The 17,612-nt window shown below is 31.0% G+C and overlaps 1 protein-coding gene across 1 annotated transcript in view; it reads right to left on the bottom strand.

The window, feature by feature from the left end:
* Positions 1-8,080: 8,080 nt before the first annotated feature.
* Positions 8,081-17,612, bottom strand: part of LOC127724124 (neurogenic locus notch homolog protein 1-like) — a 43,196-nt gene continuing 33,664 nt past the window's right edge. The window contains exon 4 of the mRNA XM_052230986.1: positions 8,081-9,661. Within this exon, the coding sequence (XP_052086946.1) occupies positions 9,519-9,661 (143 nt within the window). The 3' untranslated portion in view covers positions 8,081-9,518. The remainder of the gene's footprint in view (positions 9,662-17,612) is intronic.

Below are 17,612 nucleotides of genomic sequence, written 5' to 3'. Positions count from 1 at the left end.
CCTTCAGTATTTGTCATTTACTCTCCTTTTAGACAAGTATTCTGATTTTCATAGCTGTCCTGTCTTACACGAAAATAAATAACATCCGTAAAAATCAATTCAAAGATTTATTTATCTTACTGGTAAAAGTTCATTCTGATCTGTCACAAAAGAAATGAAAGATTGTGATCAAAGTTTAAGAATTTGAATTTTATAATTTAAAAATTTATTTTACTTTTTTCTCAAATTCTTTGATTTATCAACCTTATATATTGACCTTTTACTCTGTTGTCAAGCAGGGGAATAAATTTCGTCCACAGGATTTGTATATAAAACTAGCAAAAACAACAAAAATGAGTCAATAGTACTGGGATTCCCTACTCTCATTATAATTTTCTATGTTCATTGGACCGTGCAATTAGGGTCAAAACTCTAATTTGGCATTAAATAAAACGATTTTATCATAGGAAACCTGTGTACTAAGTTTCAAGTTGATTAAACTTTAACTTCTTAAAAAAAACTATATTGACCAAAAATTTTAACCTACAGCGGGACAGACGGACGGACGGATGGACAAACAGACAGATGAACGGACGAACAAACGGGCGCACAGACCGAAAAACCTAATGCCCCTAGGTGGTGCATAAAAAGCAAAAAGCGTAGAATATGTTGAAAATTAAGAAATGTTCTTCGAATGGAAATAAAATTCAAATCAGTGATCTATTTATTTAATAAGGAAGACTATTTGTTTAAATGGCAATGTTTGCAAACATCAAAAGAAGTTGTCAAATCAAGGCCAAAAACGAAGGTTCAATTGTAAAGTAAATTTAAGAATGCTCATTATAACTATGAAACTCTATTGACAATGAGTGTCGTGTATTTTAATCTATGACTATGAATGTGGGGGTCACACAAAGGAGACGATATTCAAAAGATACATTTAATATTTTGAAGGTTATAAAATCTACAGTCAATAATGTGGTTTACTTGGAATTGGAAAGATTTTCTTTGTATATTGAATGATGAAATACTAGTTTAAATATTTTAAAATTCCCACGTCATTTTATAAGACCATGTTAGAATCTATTTGTAAACAAGTCACACCATACACTAAATAGGGACTGTAAATTGCGAGATATGTACTAAAGATTTGTTTATAATAAGTATTTGATGCTACTAAGGCACATATTGTGTAGATAAATTTCTCAGTGAAATTAAACAAGGACTTTATGATAACTTTGTAAATTAAGCAATATCTTTTTTTTTTGAGAGCCATCAAATGTATTTTTTACGAATGTATATATATATGTGACAAACATGAATTACAGTTATAGCTAAGTATATTAGTCAATTATGGCCATACATGATTATTTAATTGTAAATATATCAACCATGCTTATTGTTTGCAAGTTTTAACAGATCGATTTTATAATGTAAACAGACATGAAATATATTTTTATATTGTGTAACGGTAAATTAATTGATGATGAGTATAATTTTATTTAAGAATATATCAAGTATGAAGATGTACGTGAAGGATATATAAAAATATTATTGGCAAAATCGTTCAGCAAGAAAAAAAGTTTAATTGTTATCGAGGCAAGAGGTAAAAGAAAGTAACAATTTAAGGAATTATCTGTTTTCTGACGAAAAACTTCGTTATTCATAATAGTTGGGAATCCTGCTCCGGTATTGTTCTTCTACAATTGTATATCGATATTATTCGCTATCTATAAATTAGTTTAGGATTTTCAAATAATTTGGCCTCGACCATCACTGAAAAAACATTTGTGGTCGAAATGCGCATATGGTGCAATAGAATTAGCACCGTTTATGTTATAACTATAAGTGTTTATAAGTTTTATAGCTTTGTTTAGCTTAAAACTAACAAAATAATAAAAAACGGGGGTTGAATATAAATACAAAACATATTTAATAATCCAATTATCTGATATAAATCAGCTAATCTGATCCAAGGTCGGTCTCTGTTTCGATGTCTAAACTGGCATCTTTAAATGCAGCGGAATATCTGGGTATTTTATTTTTTGGTTTTATATTCTGTATGTCGGGCATATCACATTGCCACAATATCGTAGCTACATGGGCACAGCATCCCACAGTTCGTTCTCCCGTCTTACACTCACAAAACCAACCGTTAATTGTTGGTTGGTGGATTGGCGATAAAATTGCTGTCTGCATTCGTTACATATAATATCATTTTCAAAAACGTTCTTTTCATATTGTTCAAGGTTTCGAAAAATAGTTTTTATTGTTTTGAAATTTTTCTACTATGGCTTTTTTTCGTTATGTGTATATTACACACACACCATTTTGGTTTCATTGCTATATAATCAATTCTCGTGTTATTGGTTATGTACAAGCACCAACTTCAGTTTGACTGCAATTGTTCCTTGCATATATATAAAATATGTACACACGGGAATAGGAAATAAGTCAAGAAAATGGATAGTAATATGAACGCACACAATTAGCACCAAATTATTTCTTTTTCTTTAATGAAATGATTTATAGTCAAAATGATCTATAATGACTCTATGAATAAAACAAATATCTGAAAAAAATATGATAGAAACATTACAATTTAATATTTCAACACAAAATACAAAAAAAATGCGTGTGATTTGAACCCTTCTTAAAAACGATCTCTCTTTAAGAGTTCTAAACAATACCGATGGAGCCACGGCGCATCTTAGCGACGATTCTGTTATAAAGCAGCTAAATAGTTACAATTTAGTGATGTTCCACTTTTTTATTAAAAAAGTTGTTTTTTTGGTATTAAAGACATACTATACCAATTCAATTTTTGAGAAAAAAAGTTGTATAAAGTACACCAACAACAAAAATTATAACTTTGTTTTGGTTTGAATTGTCCTTCTCGGGGGATTCCCTGTTTTCCCTACCTAAAACACGGTAAATTCCGCATACTTGACTTTCATCTTATTTGGGGGTTAAATTAACTATTTTTCAGTCATATCATAGTATATAGAAATCGAGATATTGATCAAATAAAATTTTTATTTCTTGTTTTTAAAGTAAATTTTATTCTGTCAGCACTTTTGGAAATTGGCCTTTCTGTGAATAAAAATCAGCGGACATTGGCCCTATCTCTTTGATGCCTATACGCTGTATTGCGTTTTGAAATACAGTTACTTATTATTAATGTCTATATCAGATGTTGTGTTATCTTTCTGAAACAATTATATACGTATCTGATGTTCACCAAAGAAACGAAAGACAACAATCACAATTTAAAAGTTTCATTATCATCATTTTATAATTCAATATATTTGTTTCTTTAAAAAAATAACTTCTAAATAGTTCAACCTTCAGCAACCTATCTAGCAGTCGAAGAAATTCTGTTTTAGTTAAGAACTTGAAAAGCCATGTTTAAATCAAACATTATGTAAAAAATAAAATAAAAATCAGTGTAGTTCATACTATATCATTATTTTTATTTCAATTTTTAACTCTTATTGTTTAAAATAAATTGAATTCAGTTGTTTTAAACTATTGAAAAGAAAAGAAAAAAATTAACATAGCATTATTAATATAGTCGGAGTGATCGTAAAAATCCTTGTTTAGACAACATTATAGTGATCTTCAATGTCCTTTTGTCTAGTTTAACATTTGTTTTGCTTCGAGCGCCTCTGATGAGTCTCATGTAAAAGAAAGGCGCCTCTGCATACCATATTATAAGCCTGGTATCTTTGAGGAGTTTTATCAAGACTCTTGTTTGATGTTCCAATATATCAGTTATACTAGAATAATTTCGTCTAAACATTTTTTTGAAAAACACATCTTGGACGCTTCTACGACAAATATGGTAGTTCGAACATCTAAAATAAGTGAAATACAAATTCATACATTTAAGAGTTACTTTGATCCTCAGAACGTCATGTCTTCCGTAAAATTTTCGAAAGGATGATTTGAACTTCACCACTTGGAATTCTTTGTTTAATAGCTTCCGTGTGAACAACAACCCTCTATAAAATAAATCATAACAAGAAAAGAATGCTCTGGAATAACTGGGAGATCCGTATGAAAGCGCTGCTGGAATGTTGCTGTATACATGACTTTAAAACTCTACAGGTTCAGTTATTTTAGAATTATTGCTATATAAACCAACAATTCATTTGCCTTAAGTACTCATTTCAGCATTGAAATCGCATCGGTAGACACATTGACTTTAAGGAGTCGTATGATATGATTTATTTTTCATGTCTCATTTTAGATCCAATTTTCTACATATAATTGAATGATGATGAAATTATGAACAAATTAGAATTTAAACTAAATACTTACATTTGTATGACATAAACTGTTTTCCTTTTATTAAAGTTACTATTGCTACATTTAATTCTGGCAAGAACAAAGATACTGAAAAATATTTCCGTGTTTGTTCGAATTTGCAATGCTTTTTACTTGCAAAAATATTCAAAAGTTCATTAAAATGTTATCAGATCAACATAGTGTCATAGATCTTGCTTCTATTGTTTGAAGTGAATGCATAAAGTATAAAATGATGTATGTGATGTTAGGTACATTTAACGAGGAAGAACAATAACAACTAAATATAAATAACTTAGGAAAAAACTACACAATTATGCGCTGATTCAATACAGCTGTAATTTAAAAAGTGGAAAGATCAATTGCCCGTATTTTGTTTTACGCAAAGATTTAGAATCTAAATATGTTTGTGCAGTTGTACTGTAAATTGTGTATTGTAAGAGACAAGGTCACACATACAAATATGTGCATATTATATCTATATTCATTTAAATGTAATATGGCACTTCATGTTGCTGAAATAAACTTGTAAAAATATCATTAGTAAGATTTCTAACGAGATAACTATCCTTTAAACAACGTGGATGTGAACAAGTATAGGTCACTGCACAACCTTCAAAAATGTACGACACCCCTACAGTATAATTAGCTACAAAAAGGTTCCGTTAGGGACATAACAGATAACAGATAAAACAATTTATACGAAATAATTTCAAAAAGTAAGAACAAGAACAAGAATATGACAGACACCAATGTCTGGTTTAATTCAGAAAAGTGCGGGTTAAACATGTTCATGATGTTTAGGAATGCTCAACATATCCTTTTTCATTTCCTATGTCAGTGTTTTAATAGCTACTCATGAAAATGGAAAGTTTATTATAAGATTTTACAGGTACCGCAGAATTCTAAACAAAATTATTGTACCTAATTAGTAAAGCTTTTACGCTGTATGTGGTACCGAAATATCACTAACATTTTAACAGTTATACATATATTACTTTTATTTCAATGTAAAACTTCACTACAGAGCTAACAACAGTAAATGCATTGGGAAATAAAAGTATCGTAATTTTGGATCAAAGGAACATCATAGTCAAAGGAATATTAAAAATTGAGAACAAAAAATGTTTATTTTTTTTTTATTGCATTTATAGCTACTGAGGTGTGATTTACACTTTAAATGAGTTAATTCGAAAACAAAATCCGTACATATAGTAGAATGAGGTAATTTTAATATGTACATATATGTTTTCAAGGAGAATATTTACAGAACTTTTAATTTACTTCTATATTAAAGTTTAGATTTTTTGGATAATTGTGCATGCAAGGACTACATAAAGCAAATAAATACAGAAGCTATATTTCAAATAGAATTTTGAATCTTGTTTAGTATTCCATTATCATGGAAACATTGCTTCATTTCAACGAATCTGTGAAACTAATTTGATCGATTTTTATAATTTTATTATATACTTGATAAACGAGAGGCAGTGGATACCAATGTGATATAAAGAAAATGAGAAGGTCAAATGTATCTACCCTGAAATGTCCATTGACGAATATTAATATAATCATGTATATGTATGAGTCATCACAAATTTGTAGAACTAGATTATCATATTACTGTTAAATGCTTCACCTTGTTGATTGTAATTTAAAAGATGAAATTACAAAAATTCATACATTAGTTGAAATCGGTCCTTTTATCTTCGATTACATTAACTTTGTATTTGACATGGTCTTCCAACGTTTATGATTCGAGCGCCAGTTACTTGTCTTATATAGACGGAACGCGAGTCCGGCATTGCAAATACTAAAATGTAGATATTTCAATTCAACAAACAAAAAACAAAACAAATCATGAAACATGACACATGCGTGCTGTCTATTTGTAAACCATAAAAAATTCAGGTTCAGAGTGGATCACTGGAAGCTGCGGCATTGTCTGGCCGTTGAAATTTTAACTATGGGATATTCTTTTATTTTATGCAATCATGAATATTGTAAATACGGAGCATTTAAAAAAAATAAGTACATGTACATTAATATCGACTAAAAGAAGACACGTCAGTAGATAACGTCAAGTGCATACTTAAAATCCTTATATTTGGTAGTATCATTGTCAATTAGACAAGTATTGACCAAATGAGTTCAAATGAATATATCTAACATATATATTTAAAAAAAAAAAGAATACTCATTCTAAAAGAAACAGGAAATTGTAATGTACTAAGTGTTCGTCCGGTAGAGCATACCCCATGGGCCAACTCCATTGAAAACAGTAATAGGCACAATACATAAGTATAGATGTACTTTTCATCACACCGACAATTTGTGTTTCATAGTTGATACGACTATTCAATTTTCTGCAATTGTTGTGCGGCCTCACCTTTACAAAACTGCACTTTGATCAGACATTTGAACATATTTCCAAGTTAACTTATTTATGTAGAGAAAACACACAGTCAAGTAATTATTTTGCCGTTGGTAGACTTTGTCAGCACATTAATTCTAATAGCACTGTTCAAATAACAGTCTTGGTCTTTTTGTATACAAAATACTACTGATAAGAAGTTATTTTTTTACTTGAAGCAGTTAGAACCAAATTTTCTACTTTATGAATGTCTGGTTCAATGTAGGTTGTTCTGGTCAAACTTTAGCGCAAGACCGGTTTTGATCCTGGTGTTAGGAAGTGGTTTAAAAGTAACGTCTTGTGCCACTGTCATAAGTTCGAGGCAACATTAGTTTCCCCGTTGGTCAAGCCTCATAAATGCCGTAAAAAGATATACATGAAAGATACATAAACTGTGAGAATCGAATGAAATTCTGAAGTATTCCAATCCACATTCTTTTTTTTTATTCCAAACACGAATAAATAAATGCTCATAACAGACTCATTAAAAGTAATAACATCTTCTCTTCGACGTGACAGTTGAGTTGTTGGTTTATTTTACTTTGTAGCAACGTCACTTTTGTTTTTGTCTTTTTTGTCCTGTACATATACACATGTCGCATACATTTCTGTGGTCTGGCTTGATTATTACCGGATTTGTAATAACATAAGCAACACGACGGGTGCCACATGTGGAGCAGGATCTGCTTACCCTTCCGGAGCACCTGAGATCATCCCCAGTTTTTGTTGGGGTTCGGGTTGCTTAGTCTTTAGTTTTCTATGTTGTGTCATCTGTACTATTATTTGTCTGTTTGTCGTTTTATTTTTGGCCATGGCGTTGTCAGTTTGTTTTCGATCTATGAGTTTGACTGTCTCTCTGGTATCTTTCGTCCCTCTTTGATTGCTTCTAACGAGAAAGAGAATGAAAATTTATGTTCGTAGTCTCGTCTTCCTAGAAAGCAAGTTTAGGATAGTCTACAGAGGATTGCTTACATCAAAGATGTGCAATTTCGGGTTATTATTGTTACATTTTCATTTACAACCGTGCACAACGGATCCGCATGGGGTACATACATTTGTTGTATTCTGACAGAAAGACGACTTTGAATCAAAGACTGGTTCAGAATCACAATATGTAAGCGTTGAGATTCCATTCACACAAGTGTAGTAGATATCGCACTTCTGAACATGTTCACTTTCATAGTTACCATTTGGTCGACCGAAACAGTCTATAGCATATCCAGGCTGCCAATTGGATGATTGTATTTCGGAAATGTCTGTGCATTTGCAATTATAAGGTGCCATGTTAGTTGGACAAGGATTTTGACCACCATAAATCATCCTTTCATTTTGACATTCAAAATATAATCCAGTTTGCGGAATTTTTGCATTTCTGTGATTCTGAACCAGTCTTTGATTCAAAGTCGTCTTTCTGTCAGAATACAACAAATGTATGTACCCCATGCGGATCCGTTGTGCACGGTTGTAAATGAAAATGTAACAATAATAACCCGAAATTGCACATCTTTGATGTAAGCAATCCTCTGTAGACTATCCTAAATCCCACACAGTCAGGGATATGATATGTGCATACCTTACATGCACCTAAGCAATAATAGCTTACTGCAAGGTAGTCACCTACAAATATACCAATCATTAATATATTTCAATTTCTAGCAAAATAAGACGATCAATTTATGGATTTCAATTAATTTTTAATATTCGTGTTTTTAGGTGCGGTGTAATTACTTTGTCTAACCATCATGACCATAGAATCAAAGTTGAAACAAATGTATAAAAGGTGAATTGCGTGTGGGTTTTTTTCTATGCATTTATTCATTCATTCATTAACTTATCTATGTTCATAAATATTTTCAATTCATTTGACTCTTTGCTCCAATTTTCAGATTATTTTGTTAAAACGTATATTTTCAGCAAGATTTTATGAATTGTTTCAGTCTACTCAAACAATAATTTCACTCTTTGTGATCATTTATCTACCGTAATTTAAGGAGGTTTCATCGATATTCACCATCAACTTTAATTTGCTCGTATATACTTACATTTATTTTTTGTTTCATATCTAGACCCGCATTTTACGTCTGTATAATTTTCATAGGACATAGTCGTTGTTGAGAAAAGTTCAGGATAAGGACATTCGTGCAGGTAGGCAGGTCTTAGAACTTGTGGTATGTGATCGTACAGTCTGTACTCTGTCGGAAGGGGGGGGCACCGCTTGACTGCAGTTATAGTACAGCTGACATGTATTTGGATGTGGTATAAGTTTGTTTGGGTCGGCATTGCATGTTTGGTTAAAATAATATAAAAGGCTCATAAATATGGTTAGGAAATGCATGTGCCAACTTTTGGTCACTTCCTGTTGTTCATAGGTTCGAATCAGTATTCTCATTTTATGTGGTTATGTGTAAAAATTTAATGAAAACATACTGGTTTACAGGACATAGTTGTTATTGAAATTTTTGTCCTCAATGCTCTTCAAATTCGTACTTTATTTGGCCTTTTTAACTGTTTATGATTCGAGCTTCACTGATGAGTCTTTTGTGTCTGGTGCAAATATAAAATTTCAATCCTGGTTTCTGTGATGAGTTTGTTTACTTTTACTTATTTTGTCTTGAATGGAGAGTTGTCTCACTGACACTCAAACCACATCTTCTTATATCTATAAAATTCACACTATAAATGCGTATAGTCTTAATTAATGTATTGCTGATCTTTTTGTTATATAGTTTTTGGTTTTATCTGAAAACAGTGAAATTTGTGATTTCAAAGTTGAATCAAATACATGTGTACATGTGTACAACTTTTCACTTTGACAATTTTAGCTATATTGAATCGTCCTGATAAATAATTCTAAGTTAAACAAACCTATTTCACAATTTACTCCAGCAAAGCCATCGTCACACATACAATCATCGTTGACGCAAGTTCCTCCATTTTCACACGGTTCCTGCGAACATGGCACTAAAAGCAGACGAGAACATTGTACTTTTTTATTGGCTTTTGGCCTTTTTTTAGAAAAGGTGCATCCATCTTTTTTAAAATTAAAATAGTAGCAAATTACAAATCATTATATTTTACTATAGAATTGAATGTTGTCCGGGTTTTTTTCCGTTTTTTTTCCATTTTATACGAAATTAAAGCATCCTTTAAGGTTTGCAGAAATTTTTGGAACTTTCAGAAAATATAAAGCTAATTAACTTTTGAATCGTAAAGTAAACGCTGCGATAGAAAGTGTCCAGTTGGGTTCAGTCTGTACCATTCTACGTGAAATCAATTATTTAGTAGATGCCACATAGTAGAAGTACGCATTTTAAAAAAGGGGCGACAGATACCAAAGGAACGGTCAAACTCATAGATCGAAAACAAACTGACAACGCTATGGCTAAAAATGAAAAAGACAAACAGACAAATAATAGTACACAGGACACAATATAGAAAACTAAAGACTAAGCAACACGAACCCCACCAAAAACTGGGAGTGATCTCAAATGCTCCGGAAGGGTAAGCAAATCCTGCTCAACATGTGGGACCCGTCCTGTTATTTTAAACCCGATAAATAGTTAAATTATGTAGGTCACATTCATGAAAAGGGAAGGGGATTGTAGCTACGACGTAAGGAACATATATCCGATATCATCTTTGAAAAGGTTATTCCATAACGGTCAACGAACTCGTGTTGGCGTCCGTAAAATTTACGATGGGATTATTTCAATATCACCATTTGGAACTCTTGGTTTAATAGCTTCCTTGTGAGCAGCAACCCATTATCAAGGAAATAAAGTAGAAAAAAAATATCCTTGTTGTCCAAGATTTATGGACGAAGTCTCGGACAAATATAAAAAAGAAACATTGCTTTGTTAATTGTTAACAATGTCGTCAATAGTGTTTAGAAAGAAGCTATTATAAAATGTGTTAGAACCTTAACCTACACATACGGAGCTACAAAAATGTACATGTATGATACCATGACAGGTGTACATATGATGTAATTGTAAAATAGCCATTGTAATTGCCACGTTTCTTTGATATTTTAAGGATCATTGAATTTATTACCTTTCGATTGGTTTATATCCGATTGTCCCACTTTTTAAAGTTTTAGAGTTTGGATTGTCCCACATTATTTTATGAAGTAAAATGTTGTTAAATAAACAAGGTAACTGTTGTTTGTTTTGCTATACAAACGAGAATTAATTATTCAATTGAACATTTAATATTAATTTTATAAAAGTATAGAAGAATTGTTTTTAAAATTATTAGAATTGATGCACATTTCAGTTTTATTGTCATTAAACATTTGCAATGTGTGTGACATTACAAGTCAAACAAACAATAAACAACAAAATAAAAAAAAACTGTAAATTAAAAAAAATAAAAAACATAAAAATCCTTAGAGAGAGATGTACCACATACTTATATATGAACCTCATTAAATTTGATTTAAAAAAGTGACTATAAAGGAATAGATATTTTAAAAAGTCTTTTAAATTCCATTGAGCACAAAACTAATCCAAATCCGATTTCATTTATTTCGTGATTCTAAAGTACGTTTTTTTTTGTTGAAGAAATTACAATTATTTTTTATCTGATATGACTTTGAAACACTGATTTAAGATTTACAGTGTCCATAAATATCATAATATCCCAGTTTAAGGAAAACAAAAGGACATTTATCTATCACTTTTTTTACAAAGTTGTTAATTGTTTAATTATGTCGTATTAGCAATTTGCTAGGTTAGTGTCGGATTCTGTGGCGACAAAGCGTACGCTTCCCCTTTGATTGGAAAATATATCATTTTTAGCATAATTAAAATCTTCATTTATTTATCCTTCCATAAAGTAACTTAACCTTAATTCACAACAGTCTAAACTGAGAGATCATAAACTTCAAACAAAGTGGCAAAAAAGAAAAACAAATTGAATTAGGAAATGTTATTGAAAGAGATTTAAGATATATATGATAATTGTTCTAAGCAAAGTGGCAAAAAACACGCATATAGAGTTACGTACTTGAAAAAAATATATTGATAGTCAAATTCGACTATTTTATAAAGAATTATAGGTCAAACACGACACACGATTCGTGATTTTCAATGTATATGACTTAAAATTGTTTTTTCTTCATGTACAGATTGCATTCCGAAGAACACATGCTTGGCTATGATCGCTGAATGTTCAGCGAACAATATTACTTGATAATTCGGATGATTTCAATGAAAAGCAATTGTTTAAGTATGTAAAAGAAATATCTTGAAAATATTTGTTATTACAAATATTCTTTTAAAGGTTTATGAAATTGTTCAATTAGCCTTGTTAAATGAAGATTTATTGAATTTTAATCATGCACATGATATAATATTTCTTAGCACCATGAAGCTGTTTAGGTACCAAGCCACTTTGAAAGGTTTTTATCTAAACAATTATTTGTTCATTTAATACATTTGTTTACAGAGTTGGTTTATGTATATAATAGTTCAAGATAAATACAAAATATGTTTTTTTTTAAATAAGTATTTTTTTATTCAAAATAGTCTCAGAAACTAAATTGTGGCTTTTTGTCTGTGACTTTATGGTCCTGTGACTTTCTGTCCAACAACCCAACATGTTTATTCGAGATTGAAATGCACTTCTTTTCCACAAGCACGCATTAATTATGAGTAAAGTTGGAACAAAGGTCAATTTGGCTCGGATTCACAACTATTGTTCTCTATTGTTCTTGTCGATACGCGCTCGCCGTATCAGACTTGAAGTCTAGAACAAATCAAAGCATATCAATGTCACCTGTATCTTTTCCTGGACTAATTGTGTTTAGCAATATAAATAATGGATTCAATTGTAACTTAATGAATTGCACTTGTTTAATTTTCTGTTGAATCAGTTGAACATCTAAGTGGTCATCGATGTGTGATATTTGACACTGGACATTATTTAAGGAGTAATGCAATACAAATAATGTATTTCTATCAATCGTATACTTTAGTTAAAGACTTTTGAATGTACCAATATGGTACAAATGTGGCGTGGTCAATTACATCAAAGAGTTGATGGTCAATACTAAGGCTTAATCAGTTTAATGGTCTTTCATCTTGATTAATGTGACAGTTTATACGGTACATGAGTTGCAAAGTAAATTAAGAACAAATGTTAGTAGCTCTATATTGTGAGAACCTTTATAATAGTATAGTAGCTTGAAGTACCAAGTTGTATGCACGAATGTTAATTGGAATTTATAATTGTGAGCCTTTACATATATTATATATACATGTACTGTTATACGATTAAACATGTGAACATCAAACGGACTTTGTTATATAGACAGTATACAGACAGTTCTTTGTGAGCTTACTGAGAAAATTAACATTAGCTAGTTCCCTATGTTAACGGGCCCCGTTTCACAAATCCATTTGATTTACTGAATTTGCATATTTTTTTATCGAAATGAAAATGTTATGAACTGTTCCCGGTTAATAAAAATAAGAAGATGTGGTATGTGTGCCAATGAAACAACTCTCCATCCAAGTCACAAAGTATAAAACATTTAATTATAGATCAAAAGTACGGCCGCAACACGGAGCTTTGGCTCACACCGAACAGCAAGCTATAAAGGTCCCAAAAATCACTAGTGTAAAACAATTCAAAATGGAAAAACAAAAGGTCTAATCTATAAGTACGATCATTTCGCTACGTTATTTTATAGCTTTTTGGTCAATTCCGAAAAAGCAAGTAAGCGTCTCACTGTTTTTAAAATGAGAAGTAACACCGGTGCTTTAAAAACAAATCTGATACGAAACAGAAATATAAACCGTACATTAGATTTTATCAATCTTTTATTAACTTATGTTGTTTGATATTATTCTATAATATGATTTATTCCTGTATTAGTTCTTGCTAAAATAAAATGATGATAACAAACATTCAAGAGAGGTATCGACATCGATCTTTATATCGAGGAAAATTTTAGAAATTTAAATTACCTAAATACCTCATGGCATTTTAATAGCTCATTGGAAAGCTGAAATCGTGTGCTTTTGGAAAATGTGTGTCGTAAATATGAAAGCTGGTACAATCTTGCCGTAAATCAAGGTCAAAGGTCATCACTTAAACATTTCATATTTTCATCTGGAGAAACAATTTAAACTATTGATATTTGTCAAAATTAATAACACATTCAATAAATTATATAAGTAGTATTATGTATCAATACTTCAGTTCATACATGTACTAGATGTTTTTCGATATTTGCGCATGACGTCATAACAACGTTTTATTTAAGTTTTTTGAAGGAAACACGTGTATAAATTTTTTAAAAGGCTAATAAATAACAGTAACAGAATACCTTGATATTTGACCTGGACAAGTAGCATTTCTGGAATACTTAAGAATAAAAGTTTTTAAAAGCGTATCCAAAATGAATTGTTGAAAAATCAGACAAAACTTGCATTCATGTTAAATTTCGTTTCAGTTTTCCTGAATTCGACATGTCACTGAGTTTTCTTAAAATGAATTTCAACTGTCTCAATAAATGATAACTTTTCAGATGATGCCAGTAGCGTGAGCTATTGGAGTTATGCCATGTTTAAAGTTCATTCGACATTACTGTAATGGGTGCAAGCGTGTTGTATAACAAATATAAAAAGTGAAACATGGCCGTTTCCATACCAAATGAAACGTTGAAAAAAATCTAAATAAAGTTACATAATATGTCAAAAAAACAATTTTCATGATATTTCATCTGTGTCATCAGCTATGTTGGCTGATAAGGTCTAGACATTATTGCAAGTACCTACATTTTGACAAAAGCACAAATCAGTCCAAAGAAAACCCTGCTTCTTTCAAACACATGCTGCCTGGCATGAATTTTCTCCTTACATGAACAAATAAGATTTTGTAGAAAGTCTGATGCTATTTGTCCCTAAAAAAATGTCATTTTGCAAAATTTTCCAGCCAAAGGCACATAATGAGCCATTATTTGGGTTGGCCAAATTTGCTTTGCCATAATGCACGTAGCACGTGTTGTTAATATAATGAGTCATATGGCGGAAGCGTTATACGACTTTTATCTTTATTTATAGTCAACTGATGTCTCAGCAAATTTAAATTGTTGTGCGATTTCTGAAATTTATACTCCGAGTCGTATTTTCTCATCTCCTTGTAAGAACTGACACTATCATCGAACGTATCTCCAAGCACTAATAAAAATATGGTGAACAATTTAGTATAAACGTTTTTTTTTTAACCACTTATAAATTTACACATACGTAATAAGAAAGGAAATAGAAAAAAGAAAATTGAGAAAGAAAATGCGGGATGTGTCAAAGATTCCACAACCGGACCTAATAGCAGAAAACAGCTCATGACCATCAATTGGTCTTCAACACAGCAACAAAATCACGCACCCGGAGGCGGGCTTTAGTTGGCCTATAAGCAAAATGTGTACCAAACTCAAAAACATATATATGAACCAAAAAAATGAAAAGAGGTCATTAATGGCGCGTTGGTATATTTATAATATCTTATGAACGAGGACCAGTTACCGTCTGTTACATGTACCAGTTACCGCCACACGGCATGTTTTGTAATAACAGAAGCGTTACATGAATTCTGCATGCTTCTAATATCTAGAGACATCTGTTTTCGCTTCATATTATTGACCTAGGTTTGACGTGTGGATGTCCAATTAATCCTGTACATCTGGTCAGGTCACCTTTGTCACCTGTATGGTATTCGCCTTTTATATTTTTGGCTAATTGGAGGAATAATGGATCAAATCTTATCTGGCAGATTTGAAATTAAAGTGATTCCTTATTCTTATAGCTTTATTGCCACAGTAAGTACTAAAGTATTCATAATTGACATTTTACATCTTTTTGTCAGCTGCAATTTTTAATATCATGACATTTTAATTGACTTGCTACAGGGCTTGTGATTACACTCATCTTGAAAATATAAAACACAAGATGCAGTTTCGTCTACAATAAACTTACCAGTGACGCTCGAATCTCGAATCAAAAAAGTTTAAAAGGTCAAATAACGTACGAAATTGAAGAGCATGGATTACCTAAAAAAGGTTTTGGCAAATTCTGCTCAGGTATTGAAAACATATTGAAAAATTCTAATTTTTGTTACCAGTTAATTTATTATTATGACTTTATCCAATAATTGTTCATGTCAGTACAGAAGAGTTTTATCACTGGTACTTGTAGTCTACCACCAACCATATAAAATAATTTTGTCGTTCAAAGTATTTTCAAAATCATAATTTCACATGGGGAATGCTTGTATACAGGGTTGAAAAATCAAAAGTTTTTGTTAGAACTAATTTCAGGAAAAGACCAAGATTTAAAATTATCAGAAGTTCTTTAGAATTTTTAAGAATTCACATATGGTTAATACCACTACGCGAGTAAAATAATTTTGTCGTTCAAAGTATTTTCAAAATTAAAATAGAACAATAACATAATGGCATTATAATAGAACAATAACATAATAGCGGGATCTTTAAAAGTACAGAGCCACGTCATATGTACCAAAGAAAATGTTAGTGTGTTTCTTAATAGAAGAAATAGATTTTGTAAGGAGTTGGGTTACCAGAAAACTGGTAACCAATTTTTGGTCAAGCTCAATGACGGAGATGATAAGTTTAAGTCGAAATTATTCAGCCTTTTTGACGTAACAAGGCCATGCTATGAATCTAATAAAGAGCTGTGCGAAACGATAGAGCCACATGAAATATCAATAAGATTGTTTTACGATTTATTTTAACACTAAACATCCTCGTTTATCATTATAAAGTCCGACACTGCGTCATAATTTTTATCTCATAGTTTCTTTTTTTAAATATGTTCGTGTCGATCGAAGATCCTTAATAGTCCAAATAACAAATAAATTGTCTTTATCCATAGCCATTTAGAATTTGTAGTTTTATAGAGAGATTTATTTTAGCTGCAGACTTTGTGTTCACCTATTGATGTATTTTTGTTTTTAATGTATCACTCGATTTTTGTATATAATATGAATACAACATAAGACACAATTAGCTTGATAAGTAAAATTCTCTATCAAACAGACAATGCAGCCTCATTCTATTTATATAAATGATTTTTACTGCAATTTCTACTGACTGTTATAAGTATGTATTATTTCTTTTTGATATTGGTCTTATACATTGTACTTCTTTACTAGTGTTATAACATTTAATTTTATCTGTAAGATTCGAATTTGGTGAAAATATTGTGCTTACGTATCTGAGTGATTAATGTAAACTTTTAAGGCTTAATTAATTCATTAATATATAATATTAAGGGAACACGATACCAAAGGACATATCCCGCAATTACCCAAATGTTTGGCACACTTGTACTTTAAAAAAAAAATAGGGTTAATATTGATAAGTAAGTAAAAATGTTGTCGTCAAATTTACATAGATATATCGGAAAAATACCTTTTTTGTACTGATACGTTTAGAATTTTCAATGGATGACTATGTTCTTATATACAAAGAAGGACCAAAAACTAACATTATATCAAGGATTGTATACTGAATCCATTCATGTATGAAGAAAAAAAATATGTCACCATCCTTGTTTTTTTAGATAGATCGGTTAAAAAATGAACGATACGCTTAGAATTTGTCAGAAATCAAGGAACGTTACTGAAAACAGATTTCCTTTATTTTTACTCAAAGGTATTGCGCGCATTTGGGGATAGTGAAATAATAAATTAAGGTTCTATACTTGCTCTGGATCCAACCCAGTATGCATCATTGGTGAAATAACAAAACTTGTAAACATACTTAATCAATCATATAACCCTCTGAGAGAACTATTTGATAACTAGACCCTGCAGGGTATACTTGCACGGCAACATAAACAATTATGTATTGACATAACTAATCATGTACTCAAAACATGGGTGT

This window comes from Mytilus californianus, unplaced genomic scaffold (genome assembly GCF_021869535.1).
Source record: "Mytilus californianus isolate M0D057914Y unplaced genomic scaffold, xbMytCali1.0.p SCAF_14, whole genome shotgun sequence".
Classification (NCBI taxonomy): Eukaryota; Metazoa; Mollusca; class Bivalvia; order Mytilida; family Mytilidae; genus Mytilus; species Mytilus californianus.
The sequence above is the reverse complement of the archived record's forward strand: the minus strand, read 5'-3'. Positions and strand labels throughout refer to the sequence as shown.